The sequence below is a fragment of the Miniopterus natalensis genome, chromosome 2 (genome assembly GCF_054644295.1).
Source record: "Miniopterus natalensis isolate mMinNat1 chromosome 2, mMinNat1.hap1, whole genome shotgun sequence".
Lineage (NCBI taxonomy): Eukaryota > Metazoa > Chordata > Mammalia > Chiroptera > Miniopteridae > Miniopterus > Miniopterus natalensis.
The window spans coordinates 176,180,664-176,207,033 of record NC_142082.1 but is presented as its reverse complement, the minus strand read 5'-3'; the positions used below and the strand labels follow the sequence as shown (position 1 = coordinate 176,207,033).

Sequence of the window (26,370 nt, the reverse complement as noted above, 5' to 3'; positions counted from 1 at the left end):
TGAGTTACGTTCCTGAGTGCTCTCTCCCAATGCTGTTTTCCCCTCACCTGTGGCTGGATTAGACTAGAGAATCTAATACGATTTGCTCATTAATGCCCATCTGCTTTCCCTTCTGATCTGTTCTCTCTCCTCCATCCTTCCTGATATTTCTCTGCCTTTCTTCCAAATCATAGGCTTTGCAGTTAAAGAGATCCAGCCAGGTTCCTGTCTCTACACTTTATGGCTGTGTGGACATTCAGGCAGATGACTTAGCTGTCTAGGCTTTCTTTTCCTCATCTGTGAAATGGGCATAGCAATACAGCTTCACAGAATTGTGAGGATGAAGCGAGGCACATGTACAATGTGCCCAGCACGGAGGCTGCCACAAAATAGGTTTCAGTCTCTTTCCCTCCCCTCTTCTCTTTCCCTCCCCTTCATTCCTTAGTTCCTTCAGGTTTGCTGGGCCCCACTGCTAGGGGAAAAATAGCCCTTAACTGACAGGACCCTCCTAGGGGTGACTCTCAGGTACAGCTACAGCCACAACATCTCTAAGCAGAGCTCTTAGAGGAGAATTTACCGTAAATGTCAAACACGAGTGCAGCCAACACAGCATCACTAAATGTCACATCAAGTCCAGGAATTCCAAACTTTAAAGAGAAAGCCACACTAATAGATAATTCGTATTAATGTTAAAAATCATTGCAGTGCGGTTACAAGTAAGTGTTAATTTACTAAGGCTGATTGGTGGGGTGCACAGACCTATGTTTCTATATCGTCTGCTGCAACATTATTAACTGAAGTACGGATTCCATTAAAATCAATTAATAGCACCCATGTGGAATTCGGCCCTTGCCAGTGTTTAAACGATGGGGGGGGGGGCGGGGGGATCTACCCGAAAATAAAATCAATGTGAAAATTCAAATCTCCAGACTAGATCCAGATTGGGTATTTTACACATACCTGCAGATTCAATAGATTGCAGGCGGGCTACTGGGTGTCACGGGATCATGACAATGTCCAGAGAGCCAACCGACGTGCCCTCCTATCGGCAGAGAGATGCAGTCGGGCGAGCACCCCGTGGAGAGACCTGCTGGAAAGGGAACTTACCATTGCAGGGTGGCCGGCGTGGAGTGGGGCTTGGACGCTCTGTTTTCTTTTTCGTCATCTGTCAAAGGGAAGGAGAAGGGGCTGACTCAGTAGGGACACGGAAAGCTGCTCAGCTCTCAAGGCACCGTTTCCCTCAGACGCTGATGCTTGGAAAGCCAATGACACGTGGGCCTTTTCAACAGTTTAGACTTATTATATACTTTAGTGAGAAAAAAGGAGGAAACAGATTTTTACAGAAAGCTCTTACACCGATTTGTATTTGTATTTTTATTTGACACAACGTGTTACAGTTTGAGGAGCTCTCTCTTCCCACTGAACACCAGGGCTGCACCCCTCCGACTGGCAATTTTCCCAGGTGATGGGACTCAATGGCTTTGACCCTAAGAACCTATTCACCCCACAAACCATGTTTCCCTTGTAACTCTGTCGGAACAGAAAGTTAGGAAAAGGCAGGGAGAGCGTGAGTGCTCAGAAGAAGGAGGATTGCAGAACAGAGCAGGGGGTGGCCAGCTTCTTCTGTAAAGGGCTAGATAGCTAGCATTTTAGGGTTTGGAGGCCAAGGGGCAAAAATCAAGAATATTACATAATATTTATATAGTAAGAGACAGCAAATTCCACAAAACTTTATTGACAAAATTCAAAATAATAGTAATTGAGTATAATTTTTAATACAGGTCTATTACTGAGAAGAATGATATTATTTTGGGGGAAATGAGTAACATTTTTTTCTTAATTGGGGCTCAAAGTTCACAATCCCTATCATCAAATAGATTACAAATATTCATCTATGAAAACCATTCTTAGTGAACAGCACTATGAAAACAGGAATCAGGAAAGGTCTGCCTGTGGGGTCCTAGTTTGCTGACCTCTGCAACCCAGCAATCTGGACAACAGATCAATCTTTGCATACCTAAGAAGAATTTTATCAGGGGTGAGCTGAGAAATACATAGAGTCTCACCCGATTCCTAATGAAGATTCCGATAGGGATAGTCAATATAAAATAAAAGTTCTTGATCCACAAACTTTTACCCAAGAAGACCCATACATACATATCTTCAAAAGGAAATTAACAATGTCCAAACCTACAAATACAATCAACAGAATTTAATAAGGACTTATAAAATGGTTATTGAAATAGATCTGTGGTATAAATGTTATATGGAAAAGAATTTGTACTCATGAAAATAATTTAAGTAAAACAAAAGTGAAAATGAAAGAAAATGAAATAAGATGTATCAAAAAATTTTTTAATAAATTAGCTTAATAAAGCTGAGTTCAGAATATATTTTCTTGATGAAAGTTTATCAATATTGGTATAATTCAGCTTAAAATGTCTGCTCTTAAACACTGTGGCAGATATTGTTGCTTACTCAACAACTGTGCATACTCACCTGCTCCCACATTAATGGAGCCCCGATTTAGAGGGGACCATGCATTCAGGGAGGGGGATCCCCTCACAAATCCTACAGAGGTGAATGCTGATTAAATCTTTCATGGTAATTTTATGTCATCTAGCCACTGATGGAGTAGGTGGGGCATGTGGCATGGTTGGCCTGTCAGACTTTAGAAGAAAGATATTTTCCCTAATAAAAGGAACAGGAAAAGATATTTTCCCTAATAAAAGGAACAGGAAAAGATATTTTCCCTAATAAAAGGAACGGGGCCCAGTTGGCGTGACTCAGCGATTGAGCATCAACCTAGGACCCAGGAGATTGTGGTTCGATTCCCAGTCAGGGCACATGCCCGGGTGTGGGCTCAATCCACAGCGGGGGGTATGCAGGAGGCAGCCGATCAATGACGACTCTCTCATCACTGATGTTTCTCTCTCTCTCTCCCCTTCCTCTCTCTGAAATCAATAAAGATATATTTATATTTTTAAAAAAGAACGGGGGCCATGATTTTGAACTTCGGGCTCCAAAGCTGAAAAAACAAATGTCTGCTGTTTTACGAGGGAGGGAGGGAGGGAGGGAGGGGATTCTGGCCTGCCTGCGTTTGAACGATAACTGCACTGAGGCCACAAACTTTCAACTGGGGAAAGGGCAGCTGAGGACAAAGTCAACCCTGAGGCAGACTGAAAGGAAAGGGGGAAAACTGTGGATCCTGAATGTCATGTTGTGCTTCAGATTAACTAAGCCTAAAAAGAGCTGCCTCTTTGTTTTGTGAGCTAAGACATTTTCCTTAGTTAATAAAACTTGTTTTTAATTGAGTATTTTCCAAAACCATTCTAACTGATACAAACACACTAAATGTTCTCAGAGACAAAATGTCCCAGTACAGCGTGGGCTCAGTACCTGTTCATGCTGCTTCGTCAACCTGGAGTTCCTTCTAAATATTTCTCTTCCTTTCCAGCCTAGGATAAATGACACCACCTCTCTGAGGCCTTCCCTGCTGCAGTCCAAGTCAGGAATTGTTGGTCCTAACTCTGTTCTACAGCCCATTACTTATTTCTCGGTTGAATAGGGTAGCCGCCTAGATCATTATTTCTGTACACATCCGTCTCTCTGACTTAAGTATCCTACTTAATAAGCTCCTACTAAAGAAGGCAGGGCAGGTATCTCAGTTAACTTTGTTTTCCCTCCCACCAGTGCCTTCCAATTGGCAATTAAATTGTTAAGCATCTTCCACAAGTGTCTTCAACAATCTTCAAATAAAATAGTACAATTAGGAGCACAAACACATGAGTCTCACGAGAATGTAGATAAATGGACACAAAGAATAACGCTCAATCTCAGTTGTTCACAAAGAAATAGAAAGGAAAGAATGAGGCGCAGCTTCACATCTCTGAAGGGAACACAGATCTGAAACAATGATAACTCGCAATGCTGGTGTGTAAATGGTAAAACTGACAGCCTCATGCTTCTCTGAGGGTAGTGTTAATTGATGCAATGTTTTTGGTAAGCAGTTTGGCAATAATATTGAAAACCATCTAAAATGTCTAGTCACTTGGTGCCACAAGCCAACTCCTAGAAATTATATAAAGCAAATAATCGAAAAGAAAGAACAGTCTATATTGGAAAACATGATGAATTAAAAAAAAACACACACGAAAAAGTAGATAAACAACCTAAATATACCTCTGCCTAGCTTATGCTGGAACATGATTAACATTTTGGGCCCCCCTGGAACTGGCTGGGTTGTTGTCCCCCCAACCCCTTGCTTCTTTAAATTTCAGCATTTCAGCCAACCTGGATTAGATTTCAAAGACCCATGTTCTAGAATCAATTCGAAAACTTAGTGCCATGACTGGGCAAACCGCTCAACTCTTGGCTGCATTTCTCTTCATTTGTAAAATGGTCATTTTATAGGGCTATTGTAGGGATCATATTAAGTAATTCAATAAATATTCATTGAATACCTGATTTGTGCCAGCTAGACACTGGGGATAAAGAAATTAAATGCTTGTCCTTGATTCTGGTTGGGGAAAGAGAAAGACCAACAGTGGAGAGAGAGGCCAAGTTCCATAAGAAGTGGTAAATGCTGAGATACGGGTGGGCAAAGAGGAGCCTGCCAACCCAAGTGGCATGAAAAAGCAGGACCCGGCCCTAGCTGGTCTGGCTCAGTGGTTAGAGCGCCAGCCCACGGACTGAAGGGTCCTGGGTTTGATTTAGCGAAGGGCACATACTTAGGTTGCAGGCTCGATCCCCGGCCCTGGTCTGGGCTCATGTGGGAGGCAATTGATTGATGTGTCTCTCTCACATCAATGTTTCCCTCCCTCCCTCCCTCCCTCTCCTTTCCACTATTCTGAAAAAGCAGTGGGGGAAAAAATATATCCTCAGGTGAGGATTAAATAAATAAATTTAAAAAGCAGGGCCTGTGAAGGAAGGCTTCCTGGAAGAAGCAATAAGTAAGCTGAGTCCCAGGGCAGCCCAGAGATGGGAACCAAATGACAAGGAAGGTGGGACCAAGTTAGGGGGTAGGGTGGAGAAGGCAAGAGACAGACGAAGACGTGGGGGCTGTAAAGATCACGCCACCTTCCCCAGAAGCAAGGTGGCTGTGGCACTGGTCCTTGGTGGGTGTGGTGGGCGAGCAAAGGAGCTGGGGAGGGGCTGTTTGACAGTCCCGCGATCCTGTTTACCCTTCAAGACAGTTCCTTTCTCTAAACTGAGGATAATAAAATGCCTACCTTGAGCAGTGGCTGGGAAGATTAAGTGAAATGAATTTACCGGAGGCTACGGGCTCAGAAACTGTAGCTGCAGGGGCTGCTTGGTAAGGCTGCCCCGCTGCTCAGCGGGCGGGAGGCCTGGGGCAATTCCGTTCAGTGGGGAGCTGCTGGGGAAGCAGATGAGGGGGCGCCTCTCTGCTCCAGAGGACTTAGGGGAGCAAGACAACCAGGTGGGTGGGGATCCCGCAAGGCAAACACACCGGGGACATCACAGTTCCCAAGCGGAGGTGGGACCTGGGCTGGCCTGGAAGAGATGGTCGGGTTTTTTAACAGAACTTTGTTTTCTGTTTGCAAAAACTGATACGTGTCCATTTTTTTAAATTTGGAAAATATAGAGAAAACAGAAATCTCTGGCTATCCAAACCCCTTTCAACAGACAGAACTACTGTTAACTTTCTGTCCTATTTACCCATCTTTTTCAATGTTCTCTTTCACACCCAAGCACACACATGGACCCCTCACTTCAAACAAGTGAGGGCCACACAGCACATCCTGGCTTGTAACCTGTTTCACGCACCTTCGCAGGCACAGGTCAGACCCTGGGAGGAGGACACTGAGGGGGAGGGGCCTCCGGGGGGGGGGAAGCGACGTGAGGAAAGAGTGGAGGAGGGACCCTGGGGATTGGGGGACAGCACAAGTGCTCCATTTGGCTGAAGCCAGAAACGTTCTCGTTCTGGGACCCCATCACAGTGCCTTCAACTCAGGCAATGCCTGTCTCTACTGTGTCGCATTTTTTCCCAACTAAACTTTGTTCTGACCCATTTCTGACACCAGGGAGTGGAACGTGAACTGGCTCTGAGGGCAGGCAGGCCTGGGTTTGAATCCAAAGCCCAGCTTTGCCCCTAACTCAGTATGGGAGCCTGACTCACCCAAGTCGAGGGTCCTTACCTAAAAGAATGGGTCCTTACATCACAAGGGTGGGTTCAGGATTAAATATAATGATATACGTTAAAAACTAGATACATTTTTAAGAGTATTGTAACAATAATAATAGCATATTGGCCAGGCACCTAAGCCAGGCACCAGGCATCGCTTTCCCTGTGCCATCCGTTCTGTTTCTCCGCGGTGCTCTGAGACCTTTTCTATCCTGAGTTTATACATAAGGAAGCAGAGCTTTGGCAGGTCTGACTAACGTGCAAAGGCCACACAGCCGAGGGGTGGACTGGACTCACCTGGTGCCCAGCATATGGCAGCTACTGGTAGTATTTAGACAAGAACTGGTGCACCCAGTACCAACACAGACCCTCTGCTCAGCCATCAGACACGTGCCTTCCACCTCTGCAGGCCCCTTTCTAGACCACAGTGACTTCGTGCCCAGGGTCTGAAGGCCCAGCCTCTTTCCCCCAAAGGGTGTGCGTGTCACACCCAAGCCTGGCCCTCCTACCTGATGGCTCTCCATCCTAATTCACCTGAAGTGCTGGGCTGAAGACTTTGGGAGACATGCTCTCTGCCTAACCCTTTCTTTCCTGCCTCTGTGCTGAGTGGATTCACCGTATTTGGAAACCTATTCTAGGCTATTTCCTGCCTGGAACCCATGTGGCAGAGTTTCACACTGGGGGAGAAAGTTTCTAAATTAATTACTTCTTTTCAAATCCCAGAAAAGGTTCAGGTTTATGCCAGTCTCGAGTTTCACTTCAAAGTTTTAATTCTATTTCCTTTCATTATGCTAACCTGGCTGCACCTGGACAGACCTCACCTGTGAACATGGGGCTGCCAAACACTTCGTTTCCGCTCATCTACCTCCTTCCCAGGCCCTGCAAAGGGCTCCAGCCGACCGTCAGGGTGCTGGACCCAGGCCTCTGGCAGCGGGCATCAGCCCCTGGCAGCAAACCCTTCTCCCCGTGGGAACGGGGCTGCGTCCCAAACAAAACTGCGATGTTGGCAGCTCTGCTCTCACGGGCTGCGCACCTGCTGCCTTTCGCCTCCTCTGGGTAAATTCCTTCCCCGCTCCGGAGTAGGGGAGGCCTTTCTAACTGATGCAGACCCCAAAGCCGTACAAGAAAACGCTGATAAATTTCATTGCATGAAACACCCAGGGCTTCTATGAGGGGTGGAAAACGCCCTAAATACAAAGACAGAGACCCACTTGGGAAAACTGCAATCGTAGCATGAACAATGGTCTCTGCTCCACACCTCAGAAAACTGAGAGGAGAAGACCAAGAACCAAGAGGAAAAAACAAGCAAAACACATGACACACAGCCGATGAAAACAATACAAATGTTCCTGAAATGGGGAAAGACGATTACTCTCCATCGGGGAGAATGGCAATGACACTAAAATATTATTTCTCACTTATCAGATTGGCAAAAACCCAAACCACGGCAACGCAACTCCGTGTGGAGGCGTGGGAACCGGCGGCCTCCTGCCTCGCGGGCCGGTGCGAAGCGCCGTCTGCCCGTGTGGTCTCTGTGCAGAATCCACCGGGTTCCCACACGGCCCTCACCCCGCAGCCCGCGCCCCGCGGCCCCGCCCGGGCCTGGCGGGAACCGCCCGACGCGAGGCTCTCGGGGGCAGCTTGACTGTGCCAGCAAAGGTTTGGGGCAGCCCAGTCGCTGCCCCCCTGGTTCGCGGGGCCCCTCACGCCCGCAGTGGCAGGCTACACAGCCGTGAGAAGATTAAAGCGAGCAAAGCACAAGGATGCTCGCTGTGCTCGCCCGGCAGGAGCACCCCAGGCTCGTCACTGAGGGACAAGAGCAAGTCACAATGTGTATGGGGCGCTACATTTTTTGTGTGGAAAAAAAACACATCTGAATTTTGCATTTGCATAAAGAAATAAAATACCAGAAGGATAAACCCGGGAAAAACACGCAATAAATGAGTAAAAGTGCACCCCACTCGGGAGCTGACGTGGGAAGGTGGGGTGGGGCCCAGGCTTCTCCATGAGAACCCACGGAATGTTTTGATTTCTGAACCCTGTAGATGTATTAGCTACTCAAAAATACTCTAAGTTTTAACAAATTACAGACCCAAGTGGGGAGGGAACATTTGCAGGAAGAAAGTACTCAAAGGGTTCCACCGTCCTGGAGTCCAAAGCCCGAAAGCGAGTTACGGACACTCGTGCCTGGCACGGCTATAGTGTGTTCTGCTTTTCCGACGGCCCTTTACTCAGTACACACCTGCTGTGCGCCAGGCTCTCGCATGCCCAGTGCTGGCGAAACTGCCAGTCACACGGGCTCCTTCCCTTGGGGAGCTGTGGCCACCGAGGGACTCGGGGGGTGCAGAGGGGCCCTGGCCGTGGGCTCCAAGCACAGAGGAGGGACTCCCCAGTTCTCCACAAGAGGAGAGGACAGACAGACACTCTGGGGCACAGAAAGGGCAGCAGTGCCGGCTGAGGACGGGGGGGGCCTGGGGTTGTCTTTCGTCACAGCTGAGCACGGCCCTGCCTCCCCCAGCCAGCAGCAGCCTTGCACCCGGCTCCCGGCCAGGACCAAAATGGCAGCCTTCGCCCAGCACAGGAACCCCATCTGTGAGGCCATCGTGGGCGGCTCTCTGTGGGGCTCCCTTGGGCTTCCCGCTCTCAGTCACTGCCCCTGCTCCAGGAGCCCTCTGCACACCTTTCTGCTGTTGGCGGGGTGGGGTGGGGGTGGGGATTGTCCACTGTGCGACGGGAACGTGCAACCGTTTAACTACAGTTCCTCTTCTCTGGAACCCCCTCCTGTGAAGTTACAAGACCCCAAACTGGATAATAACCTGGGCGAGCTGAGTACAGCAAATATTCATATACACAGTCCTGAGGTGCAATGAGATTTTAATACGATGATGAGTCCTGGTGACCCCACGTCTAAGCTCTCACGCCACTGGATTCCCACTCTCCCCTTCCCTGTGCTGTAAGTCTCTCCCATCACCACCAGTCGGCACAGCCACGAGGAGCCCGCGGAGGGCTGGGGAGGGCAAAGGAAGAGCGACCTTCTCAATGAGGCAGGCGGGACGGGAGGACAGCGGCAGCTGTTAGGAGGTGTTAAAGAGCGGAGGGAGCGGGACACAGTCTGGACGGTCTCAGAAGAAAAGAGCCCCCTCCCACGCCTCCACCCTGCACACGGAATCGGATAACCGTTAGGGACAAAGGGGCGACCCTGGGCTCTCACCTAGGACACCGAATGCAGGATATATAAATCATAAATAAATCAAATCCGCAAGGAAACAGCGACCTGAGGGCTACAGGACGTGGGCCATCTGGGTACATTTGACTGTTCTGCTTCCCAAGTGGGGCAACAGGAATCCCAAGGAAGCCCACTGGGTCCCTGCTCTTCGGGCCCATCCTGTCGCCCCAGGCCCTCCACTTCTCTCCGTCCCACTGACACAGCCCTGGATTTACAGCCCCGGCCCCTCACCAGACTAGTGGGGCCCGACGTGTCCTGCTGGCTCTAACCCGCCTGCAGACAACCTGCCCATCAACCTTCTGAAAATGCCACTTAGATTTGTCACTCCCCTTCCAAACTGTGTTCCATCAAAATGCCCCATTTCCTCACGCTCACCGAAGCTCCCGTTAACCAATCCCCGCTAAAAGGCGCGTAACAAGAGGAGGCCTGGGTAGCAGTTCTGATTGAGCACGATTTGAACAAATAGTTTCCCTTCTCTGAGCCTCAGTTTCCTCATCTGTAACACTGCAGAGTGGGCCAAGAAGGTTTATAAAAATCTCCCAGTCTTGGATACAAGGCTAGTAAATAGATTATTCTCCTTTTCCATTTCTTTTTAACCAGGATTCCCTGATGCAAATATCCAACTCTCACTCAGGCCAGCAGATGGAACCTTTTATGGCAGGTGGGGCTCTGACCTCTCTCGAATCACCTGGGAAAGCACTGTCACCTGCTTGGCAAGTCTCAGCAATTCCAAATACCGAAATCATAGAGTGTGTTCTCTGACCAGAGTGGAAGTACAGTAGAAACCAGTAACAGAAAGATCGCTGGGAAGTAACAGAATGTTTGGAAAATAACATTCCTTAAAAGATTTCTTTAAACAAAAAACAACAACCAGGAATAATAGAAGAAATCACAATAGAAATTAGAAAATGAGTTTGAATGATAATGAAAGTATGGTATCAGAAAAATTATGGGATACAGTTAAGCAGCACTTAGAGGAAAATTCATAACTTTAAATTCCTATCTTAGAAAAGGTGGCAAGTCCATGATCTAAGTGATATCTCAAAGGCTAGAAAAAGGCAAAAATTACACTCAAAGAAAGTGGAAGGGAATGGTATAGATAAGAGCAGAAATAAATAAAATAGAAAATGGCTTAAATTGAGAACATAACAGAGCCAAAAGTTAGACTTTTGAAAAGACTAATAAAATTGATCAATTCTGGCAAGACTGACCAAGAAAAACAGAGAAACATAACTGGCTAATATCAGAAAAAAAAAAGGGAACATCACTGTAGATGCTAAAAACATGACCAGAAGTAATAAAAGGGAAGTTTAAACAATGTCATGTAAATAAATTTGCAAATTTAAATGAAATAACTTTCTTAAAAATAACTATTAAAAGTAACAGAACAAGAAATAGAAAAAATATGAATAATCCTATTGATATTTTAAGAACAGAATCTATCATTAAAAACTTTTCCTCAAAGAAAACTCCAAACCCAGAGGGCTTTGGTGTTGAATGCTTCCTCGTAATTAAGAAGTAAATAATGCCAATATTGCACAAAGTCTTCAGAAAAAATGAAAAAGAATTCCCACCTCTTTTCTTTATGAGGCCTATATAACTGTGACCAATACCTGACAAAGACATTGTAAGAAAGGAAAAATCATAAGTCAATAAAGTCTCATGAACATAGATACCAACATTCTTAACAAAATAACAGTCGATCGACAATAGAAATAGAATTTTAAAAATACTTCTGACTAAGTGCAGTTTATTCTCAGCAAACCAGGGATCTGATCGTATCTACAAAAAATTCACAACAAACATCTACTCAATGGTGAGACAGTAAATGTTTTTTCCCCTTAGGTCAGGAACAAGACAAGGATGTCTACTGTCACTTCAACACATTACACTAGAGGTCCCAGCCAGTGCACTAAGGCATGGAAAAGAAATAAAGATATAAAGACAATGAAAGAAGATGGAAAACTATCATTATTCTCAGGTGACATGATTCAGTTCATAGAAAAAAATTTAAAAAGCAAACTCATAGTTAATAAGCAATTTTAGCAAAGTGGCTGGACACAAAATCATTATCTAAAAAATCAGTTGCATTTTCACATGCTAGCAACAATTTTTAAAACTCTTAAAATAATTCTTACAATAGCACTGAAAAAAAAATCAATTTCCTAGGAATTAAGCTAATGAAAGCTGTGTAAAACCTCTACACTGACACCTACAAAACACTGCTGAGAGAAACTAAAGGCCATTCAATACATGGAGGTCTAATGTCACAGACATAGATTGGATATTTGAGGTTGGTAAGATGTCAGTTCTTCCCAGGTTAACTGCAGATTCAATGTAATCTCAATGACAATCCTAGCAGGGTTTTTTGTGCATGTGAAAATTGGCAAGCTGATTCTAAAATCTGTATGGAAATGTTAAGAACTTAAATTAACCAAAACAATCTTGAAGAAGGGGTTTTATGCTACCAGATATGACAACGTATGATAAAAGTGAAATAATAAAGACTGTGGTGTTGACCCAAAACAGAGACGCACAGATGATTCAGAATAAAGGTCAGGACATAGACCCATGTGCCTGTGATCTCCTGACTTACAGCCAGTGGGTAAAGGGGTTCTTTTCAACAAAAGGTGCTCTATCAGCCAAAAATAAAAAATAAAAAAGAATTATGACTCCTCCTTCACATCATAGACAAAAATTCTAGATGTACTGCTGATATAAGGATAAATGGTAAAATAATAAAACTTTTAGATAATAACATGAAAAATACCTTTATGACTTCCACAGAGGTAAAGGAAAACATTGGTAAACTAGACTTTATTAAAATTAAGAATTTCTGCTCATCTGAAGATGCCACTAAGAAGATGAAGAGGCAGATCACAAACTGAGAGAAGATGTTTGTGATACTTTTATCTGATAAACAGCTCCTATTAGGAATATAAAAACAACTCTTACAGGTCATTAAGGAAAAGACAAACTGCAATTTTAAAAAATGGAGGAAGACTAGACCTTGGATGGTTACCACAATGCAGTATACAGATGATGTATTATAGAATTGTTCGCTTGAAACCTATATGATGTTATTGGCCGATGTCGCCCCAATAGATTTAATAAAGAAATTTAAAAAAACTGACAGGCAAAAGATCTGAACAGGTAGTTCATAAAAGAAGATATCCACCAGAATGTCCAGAGCACCAATTCTTCTCAAACTCTCCCTAAAAGGGGAAGAGGAGGGGACACTTCCAAACTCATTCTATGAGGCTAGCCCTGTCCTGATACCAAGGCCAGACAAAGACACGACAAGAAAGGAAGCTAGAGATCAATATCCCTTATGAATATTGATGCAAAAATGCTCAGTGAAATACCAGCAAACAAAATTCTAGAGTAGGTTAAAAGGATTATACGCCATGACACGGTGGGATTTTTTTTATTCCCCGAATGAAAGGACAGTTCACCATACAACGATCCGTCAGTGTAATGCACCATATTGGCAGAAGATCCACGTGATCTTTTCAGTTGATGCAGAGAAAGCATTTGACAAAATTCTTTCATGATAAAAACACTCAACAAAATAAGAAAAGAAGAAAAATGGCTTCAACACAGTAAAAGGCTTTATGAACAACCCGCAGCAAACATCACACTGGACAATGAAAGACTGAAACTTTTCCTCTAAGGTCAGGAACAAGAAAAGGATGCTCACATTCACCACTTCTATTCAACAGGGTACTGGGAGGCCTACTTAGAGCAATTAGACAAGAAGACCACTCATGTGCACACAGGAACCTTGTCAGACCTAACAAACAAATTCAATGAAGTTGCAGGATACAAACCAACACATGAAAATCAGCTGCATTTCTCCACACTAACAATAAACAATCCAAAAAAGGAAATTAAGAAAATTCTATTTACAATAGCATGAAAAAGACTAAAATACTCAGGAGTAACCTTAGCCAGGGGAGCAAAAGACTTGCGCATGAAAAACTATAAAATGTTTCTGAAAGAAATTAAACAAGACACTAATAAAAGGAAAGACATCCTATGTTCATGGATTAGAAAACTTACTATTTTTAAGATGTCAATACTACTCAAAGTGATCTACAGATTCAGTGAAACTCCTATCAAAATCCCAATAACATTTTTTGCAGAAATAGAAAAATCCATCCTAAAATTCATATGGGAATCTCAAGGGATCCTGAACAGCCAAAACAATCTTGAAAAAGAATAACAATGTTGGAGGTCTCACATTTCCTGATTTCGAAACTCAATACAAAGCTACAGTGATCAAAATAGTTTGGTACTGGCATAAAGACAGATATAGAGACCAACAGAATAGAACAGAGAGCCCAGAAATAAACCCTTGCATATATGGTTAAATGGTTTTTGACAAGGGTGTCAGGACCATTCAATAGGGAAAGGACAGTCTTTTCAACAAGTGGTGTCAGGCAAGCTGGATATCCACATGCAGAAGAATGAATTTGGACCCTTACCTTACACCATATACAGAAATTAACTAAAAATAAAGGCGTAAACATAAGAGATAAAACTATAAAACTCTTGGAAGAAAACATAAAGGAAAAGTTTCATGATACTGGATTTAGCAAGGATTTCTTAGACATGACACCAAAAGCACAGGCAACCAAAGAAGTATGAACTGGACTATATCAAAATTAAAAACATCTGGGCATCAAAGGCACAGTAACAGAGTAAAAGGCAACCCATGGAATGAGAGAGGATACTTGAAAATCATATATCTAATAAGAGGTTATTACGCAGAATATACAAAGAACCCTTATAGTTCAACAACAACAAAAAATAAACAATTTGGTTAAAAAACATGAGCAAAAGACTTGAATAGACATTTTTTCAAAGAAGATACATAATCAATAGGCACATGGAAAAGATGCTCAATATCACTAGTCACTAGATAAATACAAATCGAAACCATGAGATTTCACTATATACTCATTAGGATGGCGATTATAAAAAAAAGTATAGGCAAGGATGTGGAGGAATTGGAATTCCTGTGCATTTCTAGTGGAAATGTAAAATGGTACAGCTGCTATGGAAGACAATTTGGCAGTTACTCAAATATTAAACACAGAATTCCATATGATCCAGCAATTCCATTTCTGGGTATATACTCAGAATAACTGAAAGCAGGGACTTGAACAGATATTTGCATACCCTAGTTCATAGCAGCATTACTCACAACAGCCAGAAGGTGGAAACAACCCAAGTGCCAATCAATGGGTGAACAGATAAACCAACTGTGGTCTATACATACAATGGAATGCCATTCAAACTTAAAAAGGAAGGAAATTCTGACACATGCTACAACATGGATGAACCTTGAAGATATTACGCTAAGTAAAATAAGCTGGTCACAGAAGGACAAATACTGTGTGAATCCACTTCTATGAGATAGAGTGGTCAAGTTCATAGAGGCAGAAAGTATAATAGTAGTTGCCAGGGACTGGGAGGAAAGGGATGGGGAATTTTTACTTAATAGGTACAGAGTTTCAGTTTGGAAAGATGGAAAAAGCTCTGTTCATAGATGGTGGTGATGGGTGCACAAGGTGAATGTACTTAATGCCAATGAACTGTGTACTTAAAATGGCTAAAAAGGTAAATTTTGTTATATATATTAACCACAATAAAGTAAAATTTAAAAAAGAATGTTCAGAGATGCTTAAGAAATAGTAAAAAACTTGAAACAATTTAAATATTGATCAACATTTAAATGGATATGTAAATTGTGGTATATGCATACAGTGAAATACTATACAGCAATGAAAAAAGAAAGAACTGCTATATAACACAGCATGCATGAATATCACAGTCATTATATTGAGTGAAAAAAGCTACATATGAAAGAATACAGAGTCTATGAGTCCATTTACATGATGTTTCAAAAACAGGCAAAATCAAACTAGATTGATAAAAGTCAGGACAGTAGTTATTGACAGGGATGGGACATGAAGGAGCCTCCCAAGCTGCTACCTCTTTTCTGGGTGGTGGTTACACAGATGGATACAAAATGTAAACAAAACAAACAAACAAAAAAGATACTCATCAAACTATTCACACGTTTTACGTACTTTATGTTCAATTTATCTCAATTTTATCAAATGAAGCAAAATAGTGATGATAGAAGGGGTTCTGGAAGGAAGCTGATCAGAATATCCAGCAAACACCCTTGGGGATTATGGAGTGGCTGTCACTGGCCCATGCTTTGAGAAAATTGAACTACGGAGATGCACTTTACCAACCAAGGGAGAAAGACACTTCTGTCCCAGCTAGAAATCACATTTATAAGCTGTCCCCCTTTTGTAGTTCTTAAGGGGCAAAAACAAGTCCCAGGTAGTCTTCTGCTCTTTTTTTAAAAAATCCTCACCCAAGGATACGTTTATTGATTTTTAGAGAGAAATATCGATGTGAGAGAGAAACATCTATCAGTCCCCTCCTGTGTATGCCCTGACTGGGATTGAACCCGCAACCTAGGTATGTGCCCTGACCTGGAATCAAATCTGTGACCTTCCGGTGCACAGGACAACACTCCAACCAACTGAGCCACCCGGCCAGGGCAGTAGTCTTCTGCTCTTAATATGAAGCACCCAGAAGCCCCAGTCTGACATAATCCTGGGGATGGTGTAAACACAGCAGTTCATATCCTTCCATTTATTCTAATTCTCTCGTCCATGATCCAGGAGACATTTTTACTTTCCAACAGCAAAGATCTTCATAGCTCTAAAACAACAGTCCTGTGACACACTACCTAAAACACACACCTACAGTGACACAGAGAATGGCCTTTCCCATTTAGGGGCCACATCTGCCCAAGTTGAGCATCGCTGTAACGGGGTCTCTGGGGTCTCAAACAGTATGAATGTGTCCCAGCAAGTTTCTGCAGTGGCCTCCGTTTCCACATCCACCTAAGTGGACTCCGTGTTTCAGAGCATTACAGGGAGGGCCTGGGCACCTCAGCAATGCCCGGAGAGCCTGTGGTTGCAGGGGACTTGCCCCAGCCCTGCACTCTAGAAGCGCTGTTTCTCCCATCAGGACACTGGCGTGTCTAGACGTCCTGTAAAACTGAGTTTCAAGCACTTACTTTCATCATTAGAAACATTCCCCAGAGATGTGTGGCTGGAATACCGTTTGTTTTCGCTTTCGTTGAGACATCTTTCGATCCAGCTCTCTGAAAAAAGAAAGAAAATCACAAAATTGCAGACTTGCTGCTGGTGTTTGTGAAGAGGCAGGAAAACCATAAATGCATTAGATTTATTCATCGCCCGTCAACTTTTGTCTGAGAACTGCTCCAACAGGAACTGCATTTCACAAGAAGCTCTACGTGCACCACTTGCTGGGTGGTATGAAGGCAAAATGGTAACTTGAGGCCCCACTTAAGTAATTCTTGGTCAGATTCTACTAATTCTGGAGTATTCATTGCCCAGTGGTACCAACTGAGGATTATCTTTCTTTGAAAAGAAGATACGTTCTTGAGAAGTGGTTTGAAAAACCAAATTTGGTCAACTGAATCCCTGGTGGTGGTTTGCAGACTTGTAAATGAGCAGCAGAACCCTCCCCCCAAACACAGATAGAGAGGAAAGCAGAGCAGCCCTTGCGCTGGCGGGAGTGGAGGAGGGCAGGGGCCTGCAGCTCTCCTCCCTGTGCCCAGCGAGCCCCGAACGGGCCCTTCACGCACAGGCCACGGGCCACTGCATGAGCTCTGAGGGTAGTGTAGTACTTTTATCTTTTTATTAAAATTTTTTATTTATTGATTGAGAGAGACAGATAGACATCGATTTGCTGGTTAGTCCACTTATTTAGGCATTCATTGGTTGCTTCTTGCATGTGCCCTGACAGAGATCAAACCCACCGCCTTGGCGTATCGGGACAGTACTCTAACCAACTAAGCTACCCGGCCAGGGCAGCTGTGCAGCACTTCTAAATCCAAAAGACTATGGTTTTTAAAATCCATCCCAAAGGCTACAGGTGTACTTTCTGTAACGTAGCATAATGCTATTCCACCCTCCAGACTACCCACCATTCATTCATTCATTCATTCATTCATTCATTCATTCATTCATTCATTCAGCAACATCAGCCAAGTACCGGCAGCTCTCCTATAATGCTTGTTTTGAAAATAAGAGTGGGTTCCAACGCAAGTGATATGTTAGGGAACGACGCGGGCACGGGGCATACTTTGTGTTTGCTTACGCTGGCTTTCTTCTGTAAGAGTGGGCAGGTGGATGCAGAAAACTGCACATAGCTGAACAGAGCCCCACAGGGATATGCAAAATTCACACTCTCACTCCTCACGCACCTACCGGTTACCTTAAGTGCACCACGAGCCACACCTGTCCAGACAACTGACACCACTTCACGGTAACTCAAGCTGCAGCCCTTCCCACGCCCACTTCCAAAAGCAAACTTCAGGTCTTTTCCAACATGAAGTGTCCTATTGATTGTATTTATGCATCTCTAAGCCATTTAACAAAACTGTGCTACCATTTTTATCAGTTTGTTTTTAGTGAGTCACTGACAAAGCTTCTGAGTGTTGTGGCCCTAGCTTATTTTCCCAGCCGACTCTGTGGTTTTTACCGTGCGATTCTGCAGAGCGGCGGTGATTTTAGGAATGCGTATGGAGTGTCCAGCAGAACTGACCAGAGCGATGGCTGTGCTTTTGCGCAGTGCAGTCTCCTGTTGCCGTCTGTATAACATGGGAACCCGCACTTATTGGACCCCTATTTCAACATGCCAGACCCTTTATATATGTTCTCACTGAATTCTGACAACTCCAAAAGCAAAGGTTTTAATCTCCATTTTTCCTAGAAAGCAACTGAAGCTTAGAGAGATTAAGTAATATGATTCCTCTTAATTCAAACAGCCAAGGAAGAGATCATTAGTTAACACCTTCCTAACATATTGTAAAAAGCAGCCAGGCAGGCGAGTAAACTGGGGTGGAGGTGGGGAAGACACGCAAACTCAAACAGCAGGGAGAAACGTCAGGTGTTTGTTTTGTATTTTATGTTCCAACAAACTGCTCTTTTAAAAGCTGCTTCTAAAACTGTAGATAAGTAGGGGGAATATCCAAGGGGAGGGACAGGAACCAGCTTGCTGAGAGGAGGTGGAAATCTGCTATTTCCAAGGAAGCATTAAGCAGCAGAGAAATTCAACATATCAGCCCCTTCCTGATATCAAACGCACAGCCTAGAAACACGTGGCCTGTCATGTTTTTAGAGCCGTGATGTTGCAAGGTGGGCGTCTGTCATCACATCATATTGAAAGATGCATCGGAATACATGTCTCCAGAACTCTTTTCAGGACTCAAAATGCCTCCACTCAGGTCTAATCCCTTTGGTCCTGGCACATTTTCCCTGGTAGCAGCCACGGCTGATTTTAAACGGCATCCACTGCAATGTGCTTCTTCCTTCACTAAACCAGCCCACCAACAGCCATGTCTACTGTTCTGGGCCAGTCCCTGGCCTTGCTAGCGAGGTATTCATACCTACTTACCCTTGAGTGTGTGGGCACATCACCATACTTACCACCCCCAGCCCCTCCAGCAGAAACAGGGAACTAAGAGAAACGCTCGCTCACTCGCTCTCACCCACTTGCCTATGCCAGGATTAGGCCTGTTAAAATCGGAGCCCTTAAAAGGGCCTATTCCTGCAGAGACACTCCCCAGTGACTGGTGGGCACTCTCTGAAGAACTCTTGGCAACATTGTGGAGAGGAGCTGGACTATTACCGGGTGGGTGAGAGAAGGTAACGCCCCCACAAGAGTTCAAGTCAGAATTTCCCTGATGGCTGTGCCTCTCCTTCATGCTGCTCAACCCAACACTGGAGAGATGAAGGCAAGGTTACTAGAAGGGAGAGAGGGTTGGAAGTGCCATTAAAAAAATCTCACCAAGGATCCTTTCCGCATCCCATTGCACCCACTCAGGTATCTCTGACCCCGTGGTCTATGCCTGTAGGCATTTTGCTACCCAGCTCTGCTCCCGAGATCAACACAGAATAAGCTTGGTCTCTTCTGCACATGAGAGAGATAGGAAGACAGCCATCATGTCTCCTTTTTTCTGGTCAAAGTACCCCCCGTTTCAGCTCTTTGGTAGAAGAAACTGATCCCACTTCTTTGCCACCCAATGCACTGCTTCTGGTTGTCTTCTAGCTTATCCTGTCCACCTGAACATGCAGCACCCAGCATGGACTCTCAGAGGGTGTGGAGGGTGACCTGAGCAGTGCCCAGAATGGCAGAACCATCACTTCTGTTGTTCTGGAGACCTGGAGTTCTCAGAGCATCCAAAGGCCTGCATTCCAGAGTGCGTGGGCTTGGCACCCTGCAATATCCAAATGGCCATGGCCTTGGGTCCACAGGTGCCCTTCGACCTCCGTCATCTTCCTCCCAGGACCCTCAACAGTGGTATCTGCAACTCGTGTCCCGTGAATCAGGCTGCTCCATGATTGGAAGGCCCCTATTTAGATCATCTGAAGTAACCTTTATATACTTCAAAACTATTAACAATGGATTTGGGTCTTGCAAAGATTAAGAATCACTCAACTGGAATGACATTTATATTGAACTTTTAATAGCACACTGTGTTCATCTGTCTTATTTATTTATGATTATGTGATTTAATAATAAAGGCCACCACATACTGAGCCCGTGGACCAGGCATTAGGCAAATGCATTACATTACCATTGTACTTAATCCTCAGAACAACCCTATGAGGCAGGGGCTATTAATATGCGCGTTTTAGAGATGAGAAAACTAAGGCTCAGAAAGATCAGGTGACTTGTCCACAGTCACCCCACTAGCAAGAGGCAGGATCAGCATTCAAACTCAGGTCCTAACCACCATGCTCTCTCCCTGCACAAACAGAGCTCTCCTCCCATGTCCCATACAGTCTCCAGAACACGGTGCCAATATGGCAGCATTGGTCACAGTCGGCCTTGAGTTAGAATTTTTGCTAAAACTCCCACATATGACAAGTTTTGCTAAATTCGTTTATGTATTTCTTTGTCAGCTTTTGTTACACGTAGCAGGCTCTTCAGTTTAGAACTGAAACAGCTGTAGAATGGAGCCCATTTCATTCTATTTCTTTTGACTCTCCCCTAGTGCCTGGTATCAAGTTTTTCTCACAGTCTGGCCCCAATAAATGTTACATTACTGCCACACGTGATATCAAAGAACGCATAGCATATAGATAGATATGTCCACATATCTATAGGATGTCCTAATCATTTTCTTTTTTACCACGTAGGCATGAAAAAGTACAAGTCAAAGGCAACTGTCTAAATCAGGGGTGGGGAACATCTGGCCAGAGAAATCATTTGGTCTGGCCCTGCCAAGGCAACTGCAGAAGGGACTCGAAATTCAATAACTCTAGGAGCTTTTCTCATAGCTAATTTTTAAGCTGATAATTTTGTATGGCCCGTGAATTATGTTATAAATATCCAAATGGCCCCTGAAAAAAGATTCCCTACCCCTGGCTTAAATAAAACAAGCAAAATTTGACAAGCATATATTTTGTGCCTTTTAGATATAAGAAGCTGTAGCAAGGAGAAGCTGTGAGTGATGTAGACATGAATAAGTGGGTTCTGCCCTCAAGAAAGTAAGGCAGATGCTGCTTTCCAGGCTCATGAGTGCACAGACTCTGGTTTTTGTTCACTACCTTGTACCCCATGGCCAGCCCTGGGCCTGCCCCCATAGATGTTGCAGAATAAATGTGTTATTGAATGCATTACTTTTTTCAAAAAACATTAAGTTCCTACTGTGTGACAGGTACTACCCAAGGTATTTTCACATATGTAGTTTAAATTACACCTCAGAACAATGTTATGTGGTATGTTTTAATATCTCTCTTTATAGAGGTGAAAACTGAGGCTTGAAGCAAAAGTCCTAACACAAGGCAGACTGTGCTGGATTTTGTAATATAGGCACTGTGTTGGATGTAGCAGGAGAGCTCAGTTCATACTTGGATAACCTCCTGCTACCAGTTGCCTCATTCTGGATCCATAAAAATCATCTGACCTTTTCACAAGGATCAAGCTTGCTCTAAGGGCCCCACAAGATTTACTGATGGCTATGAGTGTGGGCTCCTGGGCTGCAAAGCATCCCTGTGCCTGACTCCTCCGGGATCACAGGCAGGAAGCAGGATGCTGATGATACCTGGTTGGTTTTCACTTTGCAGAGAGTTCCACCCACACTCCTCGGAAGCAGATCTTCCTGTCTCCCCACTTTGGATCGAAGATGTGGAAACCTGAACTTGGAGTGACTTTCTCAAGTTCATATAATGAGGTTGAACAGGGTTATTGGGTTTTGCAGGCGGCTTGGTTCCCTTTGCAGCAGCAGCAAAAACCAACCAGGAAGCAGCTGTGGCAGGGTCATGGCACGTCCAAGGCAGTCCGAGGCCCAGCAGGGCTTCATGTGTATGTATGGGTCTGGCGGGAGGAGCCGGCTAAGATGGTTCCCCAAGGGCACGTAATCCTTGAAGTTCACAGAACCCAGTGACACACAGAACCTGATCCCAGCTTCACAGCCCACCTCATGAGGTGGAAACTCATCCCACTTCGCAGATAAGGAAACTGGGTTTAGAACATGGCAGTGGCTTGGCCAAGGTCAGGCAGAAGGATTAAACTCATAATTCAAACCCAGGTCTTCGGTCTCCAAAGCCTATGCTACTGCTTCTTGCTGCCTCATATCGAGCACAGGCCAGTTGTTCTCTTAGATTATCCATCCATCCATCCATCCATCCATCCATCCATCCATCCATCCATTCCATCCATTCATCTTGCAAATGATGATTGAGTACCTTCAGTATAAAGTTCCAACAGAATAGACGGACAAATGCTATTTAACCGGAAGCCTCATTCTGGATCCATAAAAATCATCTGACCTTTTCACAAGGATCAAGCTTGCTCTAAGGGCCCCACAAGATTTACTGATGGCTATGAGTGTGGGCTCATAGCAAGGTATCTCTGGTGGACTCAGGTCTCAGGACCTGAAAATATCTTATATGCTTGTGTGTTCTTTATTATTTATTGTCCCCACCTTAAAAATGTGAGTTCTAACAACCTTGTCTATCCTGTTCAGTGCTTAGTTCCCCAAGAGCCGGGAACAGTGACAGGCGCAGAGCTGGGGTGATGGTTTGATGAAGTAAAGTAGGGCGAAGGAACAGAGCAGGAGACGGGGGATCCCCCTGCCCCAGGATGGCCTCTGAGAAAAAACAGCACTGGGGAACAGTGCAGTGAGGGAGCAAGGCCTTCAAAGGTTTGGAGAGCGGGGACCACAAAGGCCCCGAGGAGGGATCGTGCGTGACCAGTTAAGGAGTGGCAAGAAGGCCCGGTGGCTGATGTGGAGTGACCGAGGGGGCGGCCGTGCAGATGAAAGAGACAGAGGCAGGCCGGGAAGATGTGGGCTTTGGAGTTAGAACAATTGGAGTTAGAACAATTGGACTTCAAATCCCAGCCCTGCCGCTTGCCAGCTATGTAACATCGGGATGGTTCTGAACCTTCCTGAAGCCCTACCTCCCGGGTTCTCTGAAGGTTAAAATAATACAGGGGGAGCCCTTGGCGCTTGGCTCTGTGGGCCATGGAAAGGCGAGGAAAGCGTGGCTGTCCTCCAGGGCTCACCGCAAGAGACAGGCGGGCAGCCCAGCGCTCACTGCGCACCGTCCCCACACCTGCTGCCCGCGTCCCATGCTTCGCCTCTGCTCCTCCCAGCAGCGGAGCGGAGCCCCGGGCTGACCACTCGGGTCTGAGGGGAGGGGACGGCCTCAGAGCGGCCGGGCGCAGCCCCCAGCTAGCTGGCGGCCCAGCCGGGGCAGGTCTGCCCGCCTCCAACGCTGGCTTGCGCTCCTGGCACCCTGCTCAGGAGCCGGCAGGTGACAGGGGGACATCTGTTACTACAAGAAGGTGCTGTGGGGACACAGAGAAGGGGGCTTCCGGCTCGGCCGGCCGCCTCACACCGGGTGGCATTTCAGCTGGACCTTAAAGAATTCCGCATCTGCCGGAGCAAGGAGGAAAGAAGGGCGTTTTGGACGAGGGGGCCGTCGTCAGGGACAAAGGCACAAAGTGGGTCCTGGGAAAGGTGAAGAGTTCGCTGACCCGTGGCCCACGGAGCGGTGGGCCACAGGTGGGGCGGCGGCCGGGAGAGGTCAGCGGGCTGCGAGGCCCCGCGCCAGGCCAGCGCCTGCAGGGCGGGAGCAGCGGGAGTCTAAGGGCTTTTCAAGCCGAGGGGAGCAGCTGGCGAGAACAGGGAGCCCCTGGCTTATGCAACACCTGAAGACGACGCTGCCTGACTTAGAAAGTGTCGCCCAGTTTTAATAGGAGGCATTAGCGTTAGTCACACTCGTTCTATCAACAGTCTCTCCCGGCCGTGCCCGGGCCGATCTTAGGAACCTACGGCTTGAGAAATGCTATGTAAGGGAGTTGACATGCCCCACACACAGCTACCAAGGGAGGGCCAGGCCCCAGGCCCCTCTCCCCCCTCCCCCACCCCGCCCCGCCTGCCCGGGGCCCTGGTCATTACCAGTGGGGCCACCCCAAGGTGGCCAGCTCCTGTCTCCCCCCGCTCCAGGGGGTGCTCTCCTCCTGCTCATTCTCTGGGCCCCTTCTCCTCTCTCCCCAGGGCGGTGACACACGGGACACACAGGCTCGGGTGGAAAGTCTGGGCCCTGGCGGTGGGCAGCTGGGGCCTCTCCTGGGGAGAACCCAGGTCAGTGGGTTGCCATGGTGACACCACAGGCCCTGCCCCAGAGGCCACTGGGTTCCAGGAAGGGGCCCCTGCTCCGCCTCCCAGGGGCAGCCCCACCCTGCCCGTTTCCTTTCCTCCCCTCGCCCATCAGATACGGGCTGGGCACCGACTCTTTGCCAGGCTCTGAGGATCTGGTGATGGGCGTGGCAGCCAAGGCCCTGCCCTCAGGGAGCTTAGATTCTGCGGTGCAGACAGAGACAAACAAGCAAGATGACTTCAGAATGAAGGACGTGAAGCCATGGCACGGGACAGGCAGGGATGGGGTGGTGTTTCAGGTGACAGGGACACTGACGACCTCTCGGGGGAGACGATGTCAGAGCAAGTACCGAGGCCTGAGGTGGGAGCGGGCCTGGAGTGCGTGAGGAGGAGAGGGAGGGGGACAGGGAGGGGCGAGAAGTTGGAAATGAGGCGGGAAGCTGGGAAGGGCCCTGTTTGTGGGGATTGCTGGCCACAGTGAGAACTTCGCGTTTATTCCAGGTGTGCCAAGACGCTATCGAAGGGCTTTAAACAGGTGATGGGAACTCCATCGGCTCAGGAAGGGTAGCCTCCTGGGGCATTTACAACCATTCGTCCCACTATTTGTCTATCAACTATTCACGGAGTCCCACATGCCAGGCCCTGGGCTACACACACAGCAGCGGCGAACAAGAGGGCGCAGTTTCTGTCTTCACGGGAGGTTAGAGTTTACTGTGGAGTCAGCTAATGCATGGTACACGCAGGTGTCACTGCCCGGGGCACTACAGGAGAGAGGAAAAGTACCCTTGTCGGTTTGCCGCCTCTTAGTTTTCTTTTCCTTAAAAATCTGAGTATTGTTTCCATCTCTTTCCCAATTCTAATATAATCCTTAAAAAAAAACCCTTCCTAAACTCCCATTTTACTTGTGCTCAGTTTCCACATCAGTCCGATAAGAATCTGCTTCATAAGGCTATAGTGAGACTCAAATGACGATGATGATGGTGATGGTGATGATGATGGTGGTGAGGGTTATGATGGTGGTGGTGGTGGTAGTGATGATCATGGTGATGATGGTGATGATGATGGTGGTGGTGGTGGTGATGATGATGATGATGATGGTGATGGTGGTGATGGTGATGATGATGATGATGATGATGATGATGGTGGTGGGTGGTGACGGTGGTGGTGATGATGATGATGGTAATGATGATGATGATGGTGACGATAGTGATGGTGGTGGTGGTGATGATGGTGATGATAGTGACGGTGGTGGTGGTGATGATGATGATGGTAATGATGGTGATGATGGTGACGATAGTGATGGTGGTGGTGGTGGTGATGATGATGGTGGTGATGGTGATGGTGATGACGATGATGATGGTGATGGTGGTGGTGGTGGTGATATAGGAACACATTCTGTATAAAGGCTAGCGTGCTAACTAAACACAAGGTGGTATTATTTTTATTACTATTCTTTAAACAGCCCTGTCTCCTCAGTGCTCTCTGACCTGCCCAAACCAGTCACTCTTTTTGTTTCTAGTTGCCTCTCTAGACCCCTAACGAGTCCCTGCTGGCTGTCCCGACAGACATTCATATCCTGGGGAATCTTTCCCACAAGTCCAGGAACTAGCAAGTGTTGGTACCCGAACCAATCTAACTCTTGACCACAGGGAGGAAGCCCCCTCCCCCTGGTTAGGGGGAGTCCAATACAGAGGAAAGAACGAGAAGACCTGACTTCTAAGCCTTGCTGCCTCACCAGTTCTGTGAACTTGACCAAATACTTTAACCTTACTGAGCCTCAGTTTCCTTGTCTGTTAGAGTTACAATAACTACCATTTTCTGAACCACCATTTTGTACCAAACTGTTTTCATGCCTTTCCTTGTAACTACTTCATATGTAGGTATTATTATTCCATTTTATAGATGGGGAAAGCAAGGCCCAGAGAGAAAGACAGGCCTGAATGAGAGAAGATGAGAACCCTGCCCTCTTTCTGGCTAACTGTGCTCACTCCCCTGGCCAATCCATGTGGCTAGTGTCCCTGTGTCTCTTCCTCTTCCTCACCAGTTGGAGCTCAACCATGGGATGATACAGGTGAGCCCAAGGGGACACTAATGACATCTCCTAGAATGTAGCCTCGTAATACAAGCACCATCATCTTCATCGACAGCATCAGCACAACTTGCCCAAGATCACACCACGGTAAGCAGCTGGGACAGGATTTGAATGTGACTCTAACCTAATCATTACATATACTATAATGCCCATAATTACATACTCCTTAAAGTCTCACTGTGAGTACTAAGCTG

At 46.0% G+C, this 26,370-nt stretch overlaps 1 protein-coding gene across 1 annotated transcript in view; it reads right to left on the bottom strand.

Moving 5' to 3' along the window:
* Nucleotides 1-26,370, bottom strand: part of RFX4 (regulatory factor X4) — a 119,441-nt gene that overhangs the window by 78,866 nt on the left and 14,205 nt on the right. The window contains exons 2-3 of the mRNA XM_016223239.2: nt 16,459-16,545; nt 1,087-1,144 (exon numbers count right to left, since the gene is read on the bottom strand). Of these exons, the coding sequence (XP_016078725.1) occupies nt 1,087-1,144; nt 16,459-16,545 (145 nt within the window). The remainder of the gene's footprint in view (nt 1-1,086; nt 1,145-16,458; nt 16,546-26,370) is intronic.